Source organism: Tachysurus vachellii, chromosome 3, assembly GCF_030014155.1.
Source record: "Tachysurus vachellii isolate PV-2020 chromosome 3, HZAU_Pvac_v1, whole genome shotgun sequence".
In the NCBI taxonomy this organism is placed as follows: Eukaryota; Metazoa; Chordata; class Actinopteri; order Siluriformes; family Bagridae; genus Tachysurus; species Tachysurus vachellii.
The window spans coordinates 13,176,328-13,195,055 of NC_083462.1; the positions used below are offsets into that span (position 1 = coordinate 13,176,328).

The 18,728-nt window shown below is 41.7% G+C and overlaps 1 protein-coding gene across 4 annotated transcripts in view; it reads left to right on the top strand.

Annotated features, from left to right (window-relative positions):
• Positions 1-1,144: 1,144 nt before the first annotated feature.
• The window catches only part of ash1l (ash1 (absent, small, or homeotic)-like (Drosophila)), a 38,718-nt gene continuing 21,134 nt past the window's right edge, over positions 1,145-18,728 (top strand). For 3 of the 4 annotated variants that reach the window (XM_060865819.1, XM_060865821.1, XM_060865822.1), the window contains exons 1-4: positions 1,145-1,296; positions 2,178-2,270; positions 8,594-9,327; positions 13,583-17,894. In XM_060865819.1, coding sequence (XP_060721802.1) covers positions 8,758-9,327; positions 13,583-17,894 — 4,882 coding nt within the window. In that variant the 5' untranslated portion in view covers positions 1,145-1,296; positions 2,178-2,270; positions 8,594-8,757. The remainder of the gene's footprint in view (positions 1,297-2,177; positions 2,271-8,593; positions 9,328-13,582; positions 17,895-18,728) is intronic. The other variant, XM_060865820.1, reaches the window with a different exon arrangement.

Below are 18,728 nucleotides of genomic sequence, written 5' to 3' on the forward strand. Positions count from 1 at the left end.
GGTATGGTGTCATGGTCATAACACGTGAATGGTTTGACTTGTCTTCAAGACGACAAAGAATGTTAAATCACTCGAAAAATCGTGACTGAACATGTCCTTAATGACTGAACATGTCCTTAATAACCTGTAATCTAAATACACAATTCAGTCACAATCAGGCAGATAGTCTATCTGCGCGAGACATGTAAATAAATGTGCGGATTGTGCAACTGTACGCCACGCCCCCTTCCACCTGGAGCCAATGGGGATGGCTTGAATCGGCACGAGCGTGGCAAAACATCGAATGAAAACGATCACACACCCCCACATTTGCCGTGTGTGTGTGTGTGTGTGTGTGTGTGTGTGTGTGTGTGTGTGTGTGTGTGTGTGTGTGTGTGTGTGTGTGTGTGTGTGTGTGTGTGTGTGTTTCCGCCTCCGAGCCTGACTCCGATTCCCGAGGGAGTCGCGATATTTTCACCGTAGGTAAACACTGCCACGGGGCCCTAAACATCACCCTTCCTAAACTTCTATAACCTTCATATAAGCGGTTTACAACCACACACATACACACACACACACATAAATATATGTATATATATATATATATATAAATATATAAAAAAATAATAAAAAATAAAAAAAAAAAAAAAATAGGCTTATATATATATATATATATATATATATATATATATATATATATATATATATATATATATATATATATATATAAAGCCTATTTTAATTTTTTATTTTTTACATTTTTTAATTTTTTATAAAAAATGTAAAAATAAAAAAAATAAAAATAGGCTTTATATATATATATATATATATATATATATATATATATATATATATATATATATATATATATATATATATATATAAAGCCTATTTTTATTTTTTTTATTTTTACATTTTTTATTTTTTTTATTTTAAATTTATTTAATAATATTATATTTATATATAAATCCTACATTTTGGAAAGGGGCTCCATTTTGGACACCCAGAAAAGAAACATTTAGGTGGAAAGACATTCTGCTCTCTCTCTCTCTCTCTCTCACTCTCACTCTCACTCTCTCACTCACACACACACACACTCTCTCTCACCGTGTGTGTGTGTTTCCCTGTGCCCCTCCCCTCCTCTCCCTCCCTCCCCTCACTGGGAGAATGCCCGTGTTGTACTGACAGAAACGTTACGGGCGCATCAGACATGGAGGCCCGATTAACGGGCAGAAGCCCATTCACACGCCTTTAAAAACACGACCCTTCACCGGTCCCTGGACAGAGGAAGCCTGGGGACATTTCGGAACGTTACGGGTAAAAAGACTTCATCTCTGGAGACGAGAAAGACGAAAAAATATTAAAGTCAAAGATCCATTTCGGGTTTCTGTTGATTCAACGCGGCCGCCATTTTGTTGACAGTTCATGTTTTTTTTTGTAATAACCCGAACTCAGGCAGCTTGAACTCAATAGCGCTCGCTTTTACTTCTACTTTCACCGTTTTCAAGGAAGGACGGAAGTGTTTTACGTCTGTCATTTAAGACAAGAACGATGCTTTGCTAAGCTAGCTGTGGTGTGTGTGCGGTTATGCTAAGCTACGTCGGAGTTAGCCAGCTAGCCGTGTCACTAGCAATGTGCCACTGACAGGATTGATGACTCTTCAACCACCAACACCACACGTCCGTCTGCATGTTTTTCACGTCTCTACGTCGGAATTATTGATTTATCCAAGTCACAAAAACAATCCGATTCGTCTTCACGACTTACTGCCACGTTGATACGAAGGCCACCTTAGCAACAACAAAAAAAAAATCATAGCTTAGCCTCTAAAGCTAGAACCGAGCTTTGCTAACAGAACCAAACACGACCACTGCGCGCTGAAACACTCCTAAAAATCTCCCTTTAACGCCTGTTTTAACGTTTCCTGTCAATATATTTACTATAATTTAAGGACTCGGAGTGTCAGTGTACATGTGGATCTGTTGCTCTTTAGGGACGTTGTTGTGATTTTTGTATTAAGAGTTGAATCCGAGAAGAAGCTAAGACGAGAAGATCCGAGATAAAAAATAAAAAAAAAACTGATATAAACAGTGCTTTCTGAGCTGGTTGTCTTTCTCGATTATTTTGTTAATATATTTATTATTTCTCTGTGTGTTTATATATATATTTATTTATTTATTATTTTTTTGGGACGTCAGCAGTTTACAGAAGGAACCATGTTGGAACTGATGAAGGGAAGATTTGGATCCTAAATGATGTGAAAGCTCGTTTTGGCCTCTAAATAATCCACGGTGAGTTGTTTTGACTTATTTTTTATTCAGGTGTATTTAAAGCGTGTTTGTGACACGTGGAGTGTTGTATGGGAGATAAAAAAAAAAAACACGTTTGTGTGTGTTTTATATGACTCTCACGGAGGTGTGTTTGTCCAAAACAACTACAGGGAGGAAACAGGAGCAACACACACTGTTGTATTTATTATTCAAGCCTTTTATTAGACATCTGTAACTGGTTGGAATTGTAAGATTCAGCTCTTTCAATTGGAGGCAGGTTAAATAAAGGGCAGTTGTTTTTTTTGCTTTTTTTTTGGGGAACTGAAGCATTTCCTTCAGTCTGTTTGGGTTTCTAACTCATTAATAACTCTGTGTGTGGGTGTGTATGGGGGTGTTTATCAGGGATTCCTGATTATTATTTCGTTTTTGTCTTGGTTTATCCTACCTACCGTTTTGACAAACTCTGTGATTTTAACCGAAAACGATGTCGTAGATGAGGTACTGTAGGAGGTTTTGTCAGGAACCTTTTGTTCACCTTTAACCCTTGACCTCCTACCCCTGTCAAGGCCACTCACGCCACTCCAGCCTTGCCTTTTCTTCTCAGCCCGCTTTTGTTTGGAATCAGTAATATTGTGTAAAAAAAGCTGTTAAAAAGCGAACAAATGTATGAAACAACTCTGATTTGTTTGTAAATCCTTTCGTATAAGGAATCGGGTGTTCACGAAAATCTCGATCGCTCTTAGCCAGAGTCTGTGGAAATTTACTTTTGAAAACGAATAACTCGACTCGATCAGCTTAACGTTATTCTCACGGATTACTGCGCCGTTATCTGGAATATCCTGCTGAAGTCCTCTATTTAGTGAGACAGAAGAGCAGCGATAGAGACAACACCAACATCTTTCTGCTGCTGATTCACTAATCACTTTACATTATCGGGATTAATTGAGTGGAAAAATAAAACCAGCCAACACAAACACAAATGAAGGAAAATAAAACGAATCATTTAATTACAACAAAATAAATAGTTACGAGACAAAATATCTCCCACTTTGGCCTTTTAGCTGTCGTTTCATGCTCCCAGCTGATTTTTTGTTTTTTACCTTTTATGGAGTTTTGTGGGTGTCGCTACATGCAAATACATTTGTTTCAGGAACACACCGTGCACCGTAAAGCAGATCAACCTACACATGCGAGTAAGAAAATCAGTTTACTAAAACTTTTCGGAACCCATCAGAATATTTCCACACAACTTTACTAAAATACTGAGAAATAGGATCGATAATAGACGTGTAGATTATTACTCCTTAATAATAAGGTCATTTTATCTATGTCCTTCATGTCATGGCGTACGTATTGGTAGACTTAAGTTTAGAGTATGAAATAAGTGATCACTTTATCAACTAATCGTGATCAGCATCACTCGAGTCTTGTCCTCATCTCCTCGCGCCACCGATCACCGTCCACATTAACGTTGCTGAGGAAATGATCTCTGACTAATCGAGTGACTTCTGTTGACTAATTTTCTCGTCTCCTTATTTGGTCGTTTTCAAACATGACTCCAATTTGTCGAGAGGGTGTCAGCTCTGTTCAGTGTTTTTGATGACGTGATGGCGCAGGAGAATTTTTAAACAGTTTGACTGCTGCAGAATACAGTTTGACTGCGGTTTAACAGAATACAGTCACAGTGATATCTGATGGGTTGTTCCAGGCAAGGAGTTTACTGGTAAACCTCCTTTACAGGAATCTATACTTTTGAAATTAGTCCTCAATGAGCAAGACAGAGATGATGGTGGCAATGAAGAACTTTCTGAGATGACTTGATTAGGAACCCTTGAGAGGACGCAGATTCATAAGAGATCTGGGTGACAAGAGATAGTATAAATTATTTTACATCTAGAATTGTGTACTGTAGAGTCAATTTATGTGGTTAATAGCAACTTATGAATATGAGCATCAGAGTCATTTCTGAAAGTCTTTTAAATGTTGTATTGAACTGAAGTTATTCATTCTTCAATAAAGGAGGCTTGAGTGCTATCCTTATGCTTTCTAAGCCTCAGCATCCACAGTAAAATCCTGGTGATCTATAGATGGTCCGTGTGGCGACCAGCCTCAGAAGCAGCCAGTGATTTTCAGGTGATGAGAACTCAACACAAGACTTCACATCTCACACAACAGCTGATTTTTCTGTGAAAGCCAAGTCCAGACTACTGTAGGAACAGGAGTGTCCTGATTCATTTCTTATTTTATGTGAGAAATGATCCACATAAGAAATGGGAAGCTACTCTGTACAAGTAGAGGGATGAGTCAGTGGATGCTAAAACTTTTGCCTGAAGTGAAAGTGAGGGAACGAGAGGAGTGGCATCGTGGCTTTCTTTTGTTACAGTTGTGGTTACAGTAACAAAGGATAGGTTTCAAGCTCTGTGTCTGGAAAGCTGTGTCAAAAATGAATGAACAGTTTAAAGTTGTGATAGGCAAACTTTCAAATACCATCAAATGTGTAATTTAAGCTTTCTTTTTTGAGACTGGTTAAACCAGCGGTGTCCAATCTTATCCACAAAGGGCCGGTGTGGGTGCAGGTTTTCATTCCAACCAAGCAGAAGCCACACCTGATTCCACCTGTTTAATCAGTTGTTCTTGGCTTTTAGTAGACTCTGGTGTGGCCTCTGCTTGGTTGGAACGAAAACCTGCACCACACCGGCCCTTTCCGGATAATATCCGACACCGCCGGGTTAGACTATCGAAAGGGAAGCAAAGAAAACAGCAATTCGCTATCCACTTTTTGTCTGCAGAAGTTTTCCAGCGAACGATATCACTCGAGGATTTACTCCTTCGAAACGAAGTGTGTGTGTGAGTGAATGTTACTTAATAACTATGTAGTGAATAAGTTTGTCGGGCCAAGAACCCTTAGGAAATAAGAAAACGATTGTCACTGAGGGAGGGATAAACAGAGGAAAGCGAAGAAGGGAGGGGGCACCGGAGAAAATGTGTTTTCGATTAGCAAGAACACAGCAGCTTTGACCGCCGTACTGTAGGCTTTCCAAGTGAGTAAGAAACAAGTCAAAGTGAGTAAGAGGAAAAGGCAGGCGAAGGACTTAAGGAGGGGATTTGTACGGCAGAAATAGGGCTGATGTCATCTGACAGAAATTAGGTTATGGTTTTAGTGATAGGTATTGACTAATCATAGTAAACATGGGGAAAGGCAAGACATTAAATTCTTAACTATATCATGTGCAGCTATTACTGCCTCTATAAACTAATGTGCAAGCGTTAATGAAACTGATAATTGAAAAAAAAAAACAACAATATGGTTTCTACTACCCTGATCAGCCATGCGCGTAATTCTTCTCTGGGCTGTTGTTAAGCCTTTGCCTGTAGCAGGGCATGAAAAAAAAAAAACAACTGCGTTCCTCTACTTTCGTATTCTGCGTCTGGCTTTTCCTCCGTCACTGTTGTTTTAATTGGCGATCACATAGAACCAGAGAAGCCAGCGAGGTTCTGTGACTCCCAGGGGGACTCTGTGCCGAGGTCACAGCACTGACTCGCCTCTCAATGATTTTAGCCACAGAAACCACCTGCTCTGGGCAAGCTTTCATCCTAAACACTCTAGAGTCGGTTTGAAAGGTTAAAGGGAGACGGATACTACCGCTTCTTTGATACAATACAAATCACATGATGCTGGTCTGAGTCTGTGATTTTTACATTAAATCCTGATGCTAAAATTCTAGCAAGCAGCACAACACGGAGACACGGTTTGATTATTCCATCCAACATTGTTATTTTTGAGGTTGGATTCGGGGAAAAGAATCGCATGCGGGCGAGGCACTTTCAGATTAGCTTCTCTCAGCATTAAGGTAGGCGAATTATACGTTTTAGTCAGCGAGATCGAAGAGGTACGAAGTCTTCAAGATGTGTTTAAAAAAAGTCACTCGTTCTCAGAGCGTGGCCATTCTTCACCTTTCTAAATCAAGTCTGTTAATATCTGAAGGGGGAAAAAATGGTCTGGCTTACTGGAAATTGTGTGCTTCATATATGAAGGCTCATGTTTGTTGCACTTTGTAAAGGTCAGAGACTAGTCTTCAGGCAAAGCTGCGTTCATAGAGAAACAACGGTTTCACACCTGCTAAATTTTTTTGGCCATCTCTAATTGCTCTTACAGCATCAGGCTGTTGGAGCATCTCTCTGCTTTGTGACTACGTCTGAACAACACGTCAGAAGAAATCTGCTTTGTGAAAGTCAGTAGAAAGCAGAAAGGTACTTACTTTCAATTAGTAATGTAATTTTTGCAGCATACAATTGTGTTGTGTGTGTGTTCAACTTCTCCAAAGTTTGGGAAAGAACCACGTCTTTGTATGATAGTCAGGTGTCCACTCACTTTTGGACTTAATGTTTAGGTTTCCGAATATAATCTGTTGTCTGTTGCTATCCCTGTATCCTGTCTAAAGCACAGTGCCACTAAGTGGACATTTACAAATAGACGTGAAGGACGGTGGTCCGGTCCTTCATCCCAATCCCCAATTTTAGGTTATAGATATGCTTGATTGCAAACAGTACGGTGTAATTTAAAAACACCTGCAGAGTTTACATTTTAGCTGGAAGGTGTCTGATTGATTTTTAGTCACATTGTCGATTTTGCATTATGTACTTATGTACGGTTATATCACACTAGACTGATTCTGCCACTGAACCATGATACATAAAAGTAAACTAAAGCTTGAAACTAGGGATGGGTGTTTTCCGCAAATATCACATTCGAATATTTGAGCTCACAAAAAACGAATATTCGTTTATTTAAATTAAGTTTAATGAGACAGACGTTATTTTTCAGTAACATTTATTGTTTCCGTCATTTTTGAACAAGCTTATAACACAATAAGCTTAAACATTACGCTACATCGTGTTTTGTAGCTGAAAACCTTTAACAATGTGTGCAAACAAACAAAAAAGTACAGAGCAAAAGCAAAAAAAGTGAACAAAAAAAAAAAACGTAAATAAAGCCGCCTGCAGCAATTAGGCTATTGTACAGAACGTAGCCTAGGCTACATTTAACTTTGAACCTTTTAAACTGTCAGCAAATCTTTTTTGCTTTCTTTCTATTGTTGTACATGTTCTTGTTAAGGAACACAAGCATGTCAACATGATCGGGGGAAAGTCGGCTCCTTAGTCTGTTAACAATAAGGCCGGCTGCGGAGAAAACGCACTCTGACAGCACAGAAGTTGCCGGGACACACAAGTAACGTTGTGCTAAGCGACTTAAGTTTTGTGGAGCGCTTCGTGTTTTTGTTCCACCACTGAATGGGATCCTCATCTGGTGGAATACATGGCTCCAGCAAGAACTGTTCCCACTCATCTTGGCTGGATTCTCTGTAATCATCGCCGAAGAACTGGCTCAGCCTTTTCCGACGAGAGGGCATTGCCGCATCCTCTTCATCGTTGGTGGCGGCGGCTGCATCCACACCAAAAATATAGCGAAATTCAAATAGCATTTTTATTTATCGAATAATTACAGCAGACCGAATATTCGAATGTTCGACTATCCGTGCACACCCCTACTTGAAACACTCCTGAGTTCCCAGCGTAGAGCAATTTGAGTGATGATTTGAGGCTGATCTCACCCAAAGGAAAAACTGCATTTATAACAGTTTTGGCTTAGCGTGTTTGCTGTACTGAAAATGAAGGAATAAATCGTACTGTATTTGATCAGCAAAGGACCTGTTGTGGTCCCATTCCACTAACAGACAGCATCGCAACTACAATTTGCACTCACGGCAGATCCATGACTGAGAAATGGGGAATTCTATGTATGATCTAATTTAATCGATTCACACACAGTCCGATTTTAAAAACTCGGCTGATTTCACTTTTTGCAGCTCACGGGAACTCTTTGTGTTACACGGCTTGTATTCCTAACAGGCAAGTCACTCCAGCGGCAGTGAATCAGGTTAATGATTTACTAATGCTTTGGCATTGTTGGAAGAGGATGCAGTACATATTGAGTTGCAGTATAAATGCTATAACTTGTATTGAATGTTTGACTTTGTGTCAAGCGCTAAAGTGAGTCTGAACTTTCATTTAAACTTCCTTTAACAGGTTTGTGAATCGTCTATAAAGTTAAAATTTTGCCACCCTGAGATTGGTGGTGAATGCTAGATGGATCCTCTGTCCTTTAGCCAGTATAACTTTTATAACAGTATCATTTTTTCCAGTTACAGTCTGTTGTACTTTAAATTTTATCCAATGCACTTTTCAGTCGTTATTATTTTAAAACCATGCGTATTTTTAGAATTATGGGCCGTGTACCTATGTCTTATGAAACGCTTTATCGGTTTATCTCTTTTTTCCACCAGTTTGAAGGTGACGAGGGCTGGCAGCCAGGAAAGGACGCCATTGCTTCAAACCAACAACTCTTATTATATCCCATCTGCCACCTCCAGCTGGATTCTGCAGCCCCCGGGATTGTACTTCTTGCGAGCACATACTGCTCAGCCCTTCCCTGTTTCTCATATCATCAATGGATCAGAGGACACAAGGAGGGCCCACCACACCACCTCCTCTCCCTGCAAATGCCTTACAAGTCGAGTGCGAGAAGGACGGAGGAGGTGGGAAGAAAGACGATGAAGATGAAAAAAAGAAGCGGGAGAAGGAAAGAGATGCGGCGCCGGCTGCGTCCTGCAACTCGGCGAGTGCTGGCGACCAACAGCAGCAGCAGTCTCCACAGTTCTCAGTCAAAGAGACCAGCTACTCAGAGGGCAACGTCAAACTTAAGATAGGCCTCCAGGCCAAACGAATGAAGAAGCCCCCTAAAATCCTTGAGAACTACGTCTGTCGGCCAGCATTCAGAGCGACGGTTAGACATGGCAGCCGAGGTGGAGGACGAGGCAATCGTCGAGTGGGACCTTCTGATGGCAGTGGAAACACCCTGAGTTTGCAGAAAGATACCGAAAAGGACCCCACTGGTAACCCGGGAGTGCCTCTGTCGTCAGGTGTTTTATCCAATAATGCATCTGCACCTTCTTCTCTTCCTACTTCTTCTTCCACCAGCCCTGAAACTCCTGTGAATGGGAACGCCCCATCTAAACGAGTAAGTGCCAGCTTTGTCACAGTTTTGAAATCGTAGCATGGAAACCAGAAGTGAAGATTAACCGCTAAACTTTCTGCTAAACTGTCGATTAACGGAGCCAAGCTAACATTTTTGTGGAGGTTTTGTTAATCAAATCTTTAAAGCTTCTTTAAACAGTATGTTGTTTGTCATGTTCCAGTGTTTGTCTTCTCAGCAACCTAGACAAATAATTTTTCATTGTTTTTCTTCATCTGTCATCTGGACCTCTCGTTTATCCCAATTTTTGACACTTGTAGATCCTCTACACTATATGGCTGAAAGTTTGTGCATGCATGACCATCACAGCACACGTGGAACGTCCAATCCCGTTCCGTTATTATAACCTTCACTCTTCTGGGAAAACTTTTCAGTAGATTTTGAAGCATTAACGTCCCATTGATGGTAAGGGTGCATAGGCTGCAATTAGCAGGTCATTTCAAAAGTTTTCCAGTTTGTCCCAAAGATCAGGTCAGTTCTTTTTGCAGGACGAGGGCACTCGAGTATTTTGGCAACTCGTGTCTTCTTAGAACTCTGTGCACAGAAACATTGTCATGCTGGAACAGTTATGGGCTTCTTAGATGGTTTTCACACTGAGCACGATTGCTGCTGGCTGAAACATGATTGTTTCCAGCACCCCTACAGTGCTGGTCTGGTTTCAGACTTGCGTGATTCTATCGAACCCTAGAGTATTTGTGTACATGACTCTGTGTGTGTGTGTGTGTGTGTGTGTGTGTGTGTGTGTGTGTGTATGTGTGTGTGTGTGTGTGTGTGTGTGTGTGTGTGTGTGTGTATGTGTGTGTGTGTATATATATATATATATATATATATATATATATATATATATATATATATATATATACATACACATATATATATATATATATATATGCGCACACACTCACTGGCCACTCACTCACTTTATTAGGTACACCTGTCCAACTGCTCGTTAACGCAAATTTCTAATAAGCCAATCACATGGCAGCAACTCGATGCATTTAGGCATGTAGACATGGTCAAGACGATCTGCTGCAGTTCAAACCGAGCATCAGAATGGGGAAGAAAGGTGATTTAAGTGACTTTGAACGTGGCATGGTTGTTGGTGCCAGAAGGGCTGGTCTGAGTATTTCAGAAACTGCTGATCTACTGGGATTTTCACGCAGAACCATATCTAGGGTTTACAGAGAATGGTCCGAAAAAGAGAAAATATCCAGTGAGCGGCAGTTCTGTGGGCACAAATGCCTTGTTGATGCCAGAGGTCAGAGGAGAATGGCCAGACTGGTTCGAGCTGATAGAAAGGCAACAGTAACTCAAATAACCACTCGTTACAACCGAGGTATGCAGAAGAGCATCTCTGAATGCACAACAGGTCGAACCTTGAGGCGGATGGGCTACAGCAGCAGAAGACCACACCGGTACTAGTAAGGTGTACCTAATAAAGTGGCCTGTGTGTGTATGTATGTATGTGTGTGTATATATACATACATACATACATACACGCGTTGTCATGTGAAAGTTTGTGAACCCTTTAGGAATTTCTATATTTCTGTATAAATATCACCCAAAAAATCATAAAAGCAACAAATTAGGGCTGGGCGATATGGCTGAAAACTGTATCACGATATCAGTGTTTCATATCGGTCGATATCGATAATTATTGATATTTTTTATGACCCATTAAAATAAGGACCAGGAGAAAAATATATTACATATAAACATTTTTATTTTAAACTTAACCTTCCTGTGATCATAATCCCCTCAGTTATTAAGACAGAAATGTCAACAACCATGGAAAACTCAAATAATTATAATGTAAACATAAGTCTAAAGTCACAATGAACACTTAAAAATTATCTCTTAACATTTAAGGTGCAAAATGAAAGAAAATGTAAGAAATGAAGTGTAATAAAATAGTGCAAAGTGTTAAATATAAACATAGAGAAACGGTCTTGCATAATTTGCAGACGACATTCGTCTGACTACGGTCAAACTTATAATATCCAAAAAACTCCCATACTGACGAGCTGACTTTTCCTCTTTTATTAACAATTTCCTCGCTCGCAGTGGCTCATTTTCTGCTTTCAGTGGCCGGTTACTGAAGAGGACTCCAGCATTCACTCAATTCTTTGGTAGACAGACGTAAGTGCTTGTGATTGTTGTCTTGGTGTATGAACCATTTTTTCTTGAGATTCAGTTCATGGACAGATGTCTTGCCATGTTCTTTTAGAGATCACTGGCATAATACTGAATTCATTGATAACAAGCTGTCCTGGCCCAGATTCAGCAATACAGGCCCAACGGATGATACTCCCACCACAATGTTTCACAGAAGGTATAAGGTTCTTATGCTGGAATTCAGTCATTTCCTTTCTCTAAAAAATAATGGTTCTCGTTTTAAAACAGTTTTATTTTGGACTCATTTCTCCACAAATTATTTTTACAATAGTCCTCTGGCTTTCCAATAGTATAAAGTCAATAGTAGTATCTTTCTTCTTGCAACTCTGCCTTGCACACCGAGGTTGTTCAGTTTTCACCTGATGCAGACTAGGGCTGGGCGATATAACGATATGTATCGCGAAAGACACATGATTGATATCAATAAAAAATGTGTTCGATATTTTTTATTCTTCGTTGGAAGAAAACAGAGGTTGCGAAGCAAGTTTGGTTGCATTAACAAAGGCACTCGCTCTCTGGTAACCTAGCAATGCAGGGAGTGACACGCTAACCAATCATGTAACAGTATCAAGTTTGGCTGTGCCACCATATCGTTGTCTTGTGCTGGTCTGCTGGATTCCTCTTCAGTAACCGCCGACTGATAAGCAGAAAATGTGCGCTGCAGCGATTGAGGAAATTGTACATAAAAGAGGAAAAGTCAGCTACTTTTTCATATTTGTGCAGGTTTTATATTTCAAACAATGTTACTGTACTGTATCAGGTTTGTTTTTTATATTGCAGATGTATCTCTGTCTACCTCAGTTTTATTTAAGTTTACAAAACACTGCACATATTTTAAAACTCTTTATTCACCAGAAGGTGAACATTTAGTGAACTTCCTAGCACTAAACTTGCACTAAATTCTCAGGTTTCTCTATGTTTATATTTAACTATAAATATAATATTTTATATAAAATATCAATAGTTATTGATAATGACCGATATGAAACACTGATATCGTGATACAGTTTTCAGCCATATCGCCCAGCCCTACTCCACAGTCAGAAATATAGTTAGAAAATGGAAGGCCACAGGAACAGTGCTTGTGAAGGAAAGATGTGGTAGGCCGAGACAAATATCTGAAAGGTAGAATGGTGACAGACAAACCACAGACCACCTCCAAAGAGCATCAAGAACAGCTTTCTGGTGATGGTGTCATCGTACATTGTTCCACAGTCCATTGCACTTTGCGTGTGTGTGTGTGTGTATTGCTTGAAGCTTTGTGAAACCTTTAGACATTTCTATATTTCTACATAAATATGACCCAAAACGTCGTCAGATTTTCAGATAAGATCAAATACGCTCCAAAAAGTACATTGCTGCTCATGAAGTTTGCTAAAGATCATGTGAACAAGCCAGAGAACTATTGGAAAAATAATTTGTGGAGGAATAATTAAATGAAGATTATTAATATTGTTGGCTCATTTGATTGATTGTGTTCTCTTTGTTTACCTTTAAGACTTGTTTGAAAATCTGATGCTGTTTTGGGTCATATTTATGCAGAAATATAGGAATTTAAATAAAAGGGTTCACAAAATTTAACTGTGTAACAGAACTCAGACCATGCTTTTCTGTCCACATGACAGCTTTCTTTCTTTCAGAGCAAACTACTCTGTTTTATATAGAAAGTCCCCTTGTAATGCTTCATCATACAAAGGCATTCTGTGCAATCGTGTACCTCCGACTTTGTGGGAATTGTTTGTGGAAGGCTCACGTATGACATACTATAGCAGTGTCAATTCAAAGTGATTGTATGTTGGAGAAAGTGTGTGTGTGCATGTGTGTGTTCTCATTTATTAAATTTATATTGAGGGATCTCAATATGTATTTAATGTATGTACAGGAATTTCCTGTATTACAGATACTAGGCTTGGTCTTAATGTGGGAATGATTAAAATCATGCAAAATTCCTTCAATCCCACGATAAAAATAAAAGTTTTGGGGATTAAAATCATCATGCTTAAAAAAAATAAACCATTTGTTTACTTTCAAATACTGGAATTCCTAAATTATTTTTTCTCACTAGGGTCCTCCAAAGCTGGCTTGCAAGTCTGAAGGAAAGACGGATGTGAAATCCATTGCTTCTTCAGAAAAATCCATTAACAGTCACTGCCCTGTATTAGACAGCAAATCACACTCCTTTGGAAAAAAGAGCCTTGTACCCCAAAACAACTCACCAGCCCCTTCACTACTAACTCCTTCCCCCAGTTCATCTCCACATGAACCCAAAATTGACGGAATCACAAAACCACCTCAGTATACTTACTCCTCAGATAGCCAGAGGGAACAAGAAAGAGGAGCTCCAAATTGGGGTACTCCTACAGTCACTGAGAAACTTGCACAGCTTATAGCCACCTGCCCACCTACTAAGTGTCCTAAGCCCAAAGTCCGAAAAGTAACTCCAGCTCCAGCACACAGCAGCTCTCCACCCCTGATCTCAAATTTGCAGCGGCCTGAGCGGGCCATGGCCAACAGGAACACATATTCCAGAGTAGCACATCTTGCCCCTCCTCCACCTGTTTCACGGCCCCCAGGTCGTCCATATGGCTCCCGAAACAAAGACAGTATCCTGGAGAAGTTATCTGGCATGCCTAGAAAAGAGGAACCTAGTGGACTTTCAAAAGAGATTACAGGTAGCAACGGTAACTGCAGCAACCACATTCCTGCGGCATCATATATCAACAGTTGTTTAACAACCCATAACGATGGCATTGACGATGATAATAGCAACGGAATAAAATCAGTGTCTCGTCTTGGACCACATTCATCCACACCACCTCTTTTCTCCTCTTCCTTAGAGAGAATAGGGAGTGGGATCTGCCACCAGGTGATGCCTGCCTCACTTGGGTCAAGGATCACTGCAAGCCCCTCACAAACAGAGGAACCCATTGATGGAGAGAAAGAGTGGGACAAGGACATTTTCAATGTCAGAGAAATGAGTAAAGGCCCCTCCCCTACTGTGTTAGGGAAGCAAGACACTAAAGAAAAGGGGCCCTTCTCTGTATTTCGAGGGGAGAGGGGGAAGAGCTTAAGTCCAGCTAAACGAAGTCCTGCACAAGAAAGTCATGCTTATGGAGAACTAAGTCCTGCAGAGTCCACAAAACACACTTCTCCTTCTTTTCCTACCGGTACTAGTAGCAGCTTCTCACAACTTTGTGATGACCATGACCCTGCATCACCTGGATCACCAGCAGAACAGGAGTCTAAGCCTTTGAAAAAGCGGCGGGGTCGAAGACCTCGCTGGACTAAGGTAGTCAGTCGCACACACAGAGCGATAGATGATGTTTCTCCTAGTCAAACCAAATCCACCACACTGCCTACCGACCCTACATCCTCCCAACCCATCCGTCGGCCTGTGGGAAGGCCGCCCAATGCTAATCGTATGCTTCCTGTCTCAGAGCTCTATTTGCCACCACCCAAGAAAAGGGGCCGGCCTAAGTCGAAAATGCCAACATTGGATGCACCTACACGTGGTCGTTTGCCTCCCAAAGTGACTCCCCCGAAAGTATACTTAATGTCCAAAGAGGAGCAGGATCCTCCTGTATTGCACCCAGAGGTGGACCTGAATCCTCCTAAACCCATGCCACGAAAGAGAGGAAGACCAAAACGCTTACCTCCAACGCTGCCACAGGAGACGCAGCCTCCAACACTTGCTCCGGAGCCAGGGGATACTGTGGCAGGCGACAAGGTCTTTCACAACAAAGGCAATGGGCAGCTTATAATGAAAACGATTATAGGCAAGATCAACAAGATGAAGACTGTAAAGCGGAAGAGGTTTCTCAGCCAGATCCTGTTAGGGTCAGGATCAGCAACTGAGCCAGAGGTCACTAAAAGTACAGGCATGGCAGGGACCGCAGCTTCTGCGTCTCAGTCTCTCTCAACTCTTGCTGCAACCTTTGGTGGCAAACTTGGACCTCAAATCAATGTGAGTAAAAAAGGGACAATATACATGGGTAAAAGAAGGGGCCGCAAGCCAAAAGCACCAGCCAACAATTCACCAGGTGCCCCGACACCACCACCTGAACCTTTTTTGACGCCAAACACTTCTTCCCCACACCATTCACATCAGTCTTTGGCTTCACAAAACCAGCACAACCAGATTCCTCCCTCTGACATTTTTCCCTCCCCCTCACTTTCCCAGTCTAGTGGTGGACAAAGCCCCATCAGTGATGCTAGTTTTGTGGAGCCTGGGTCAGTCCACTCACATTGTAGCCATCACTCATTTCCCTTTACCCCACCAACTCTTTCAGCACCCTCCCCACGTTCTTTGGGAGGTTCCACGTCTTCACACTGCTCTCAGAAGAAGCCTTCTTGCAGAGGTCACCACCATCACCACCACCACCACTACAGACAGCTTTACCATTGCCGCAAGCTCTCACCTCCCAGGCCAATACTTCCTACATCCCCTGCTCCTCTTAGTGAGCTTAAAGAAGCTACACCTTCCCCAGTGAGTGAGTCTCACAGTGAGGAGACTGTGCCCAGTGACAGTGGCATAGGAACAGACAACAACAGTACATCCGATCGTGGGGAGAAGGCTGGGAGTGCTAGTGGGTTAGCTGGGTTAGGTGTCTCACAGAGTATGACCAATGGACTACTAATGCCTGGAATTATGGGGTCTTCAGTGGGTATTGGGCTAGGGCATAACCTCAGAGGCAGCAGGAGACATTCATCTACTGTACTACTTGATTGTTCTTCCCCCACACCATCCCCACTTGGGGAAAGGTCATCAGCTGATCCACGGCGACCACATCCATTGGCTTCTGCTTCAGCACTAGTGGGCCACAAAGAAAAACATAAGCATAAGTGCAAACGGCGTGGCCATGGATGCCCAGGCTATGATAAGTTGAAAAGGCAGAAACGCAAACGCAAGAAGAAGTACCTGCAGCTGCGTTCACGGAGACAGGATCCTGACTTCCTGGCTGAGCTTGATGAGATTTGTGTGCGGCTTTGTGGAATACGAATTTCGCACCGGACACCAACTCTTCGTCTGGGCAGCAGTCTGGGTCTTGGTACAGGAACAGCTGGCACAGGTCATGGGGCTGGTTTGGCTGGTACCAGAGCAGGCAGTAGCATTGGCACTAACCCCACACCTCATCATTACCTTCATAGAGACCTTTTACCAACAATTTTTAGGATCAACTTTAGTGGGTACTACTCACCCCACCCAGCCTACCCATGTGATCCCCTGCACTATGTCCGTAAGCCTGATCTCAAGAAAAAGCGTGGGAGGCCCCCAAAACTTCGAGAGTCAATGTCAGAGGTGCCTTTTGTTCCTGGGCTAGGGTTTCCCCTTACCAGTGGAGGGTTTTATCACCCTTCGTATGGTGTTCCGTACTCCTCAGCCCCTCTTGGACTTGGTTATTATCGGGGCTATCCCCCAGCCAGTGCACTGTACCCTCATCCTCACCACCAGGCTACACATTCTGCCCCATCTCACCATGGCCACCATAGTCCTTCCTTCCCTCCACCTCCTCCTCCTTCATATGTTCATCATCATCATCACCCTCCACATCTACTTCTCAACCCTTCTAAGTTCCACAAGAAAAAACATAAGCTTCTACGACAAGAATATCTCAGTGGGGGACGTTCAGCAGTGCTGTACCCTCCTATGTCTTCTGAACTGTCATTTAGCTGGCACCATAAACACAAACACAGACATAAACATCGTGACCGCTGTGGAGAGGAAGAGGGAGATGATGGTGGAGGAGTTGGTGGTGGTGGTGGTGGTGGTGGTGGAGGAGGAGGGAGAAATGTAGGTGAAGGAATGGTAGCTGGAAGAGGGGAGCGAGGGAGAAGAGGTGGAAGCATGGAATCCCTCAAGCATTGTGGATATGGTCCAGATGGCTCAGCTGAATCCAGTGCTGGCAAGCAGGCAGCTGCCACCTCTGGCAACTCCCCCTCTTCCTCCTCATCATCTTCAGCAGAAAGGTACAAGCAGAAAGAAGCCTCTATGTCTTGTCTGGTCCCTTCAAGACTATCTTTGGGCCAAGGGAGTCGGGGGCACCATGCTGCAGACTCTTGGTTTAGGATTGGCAGCTATGATGCTGATTACTCCAAACTCTCCCATAATCAGACTCTTGGGCAGGGAGCATTCTCTGATGGCCATGTGCATAACTCTGTGGGTTGCTCAGACAGTGAGGATGAAGATCACATTTCTCCAAATGAGGAACAGGAATCAGGCTCCCACCACACCAACCTTTTTGCTTCAGCCCTTACTCGGACTTCTCTTAGATGTAATCAAGGCAGGAAAGCTGGGAGCTCAGAGGGCTCAAGTCTGACACGTTTGGACAAATCACTGAGGAAAGATCTGTCCACATCTGCGGAAAGGAGAGAATCAGGTAAATGAGTTTATAAAGTTAATGGTTTAATAGCAATGACATTCTTTTATGAAGTTTTTAGATTATTATATGTTTCTTATTTATACCTGCCTGAATTTGAAAACAGTCTTGGCAAGTGACTGAATATAAAAACAAATCAAATAATGACTTTGCAGAGTAAACCCAGATTTTTTCTGATACTGTGAGGGTTACAGAATTCATGCAGCAATGTGTACTCTTAGAGCCATTCGTAATCTCTTGCTATAATTCTCACACGTCCCTCATCACAACAGCTCCCCTAATCACCTTGATACATTTCTGGTTATCTTTATTTATATAGCTGATAGACTTCAAATGTCTAACCCTGAATTCACATCAGACTGCCTCAGCTTGTGTCTGTTCCACCCACAACTTGCACAGTAACACATATAATTTTTTTTTATTAAGAAAATAATCTACTTTTCTGTGAAACACTGGGTATAGGGACAGACGAACCTGGGAAACTGTGACTTAGTGTTGTGTATTGTTTGTATATGCTTATGTGCTACATCCTTTGCGAAGAAACTAGTCAGATGTAAGAAGGACAAATGATGGAACAGGAAACTAAGGGATTCTTATTAAAGAAGGCAAATTATCTTAGAAAGAGAAGATTTTTTTCTCCTGTAATTTTCCTGACTGTTTAATTCAGGTCATATTTGATAAATGTGACATCATGTCTGCCAAAGTAAGATTTAGCCATTTGCTTACATCAGCTCTCTGTTTACCCCTTCTTTCAAGCTCACTCAGCTTTTTTGTGTCTGAGTGACCATAAGCAAAACTGCGGCTTTACCATTTTTGTGTGTTAGACACATTAAA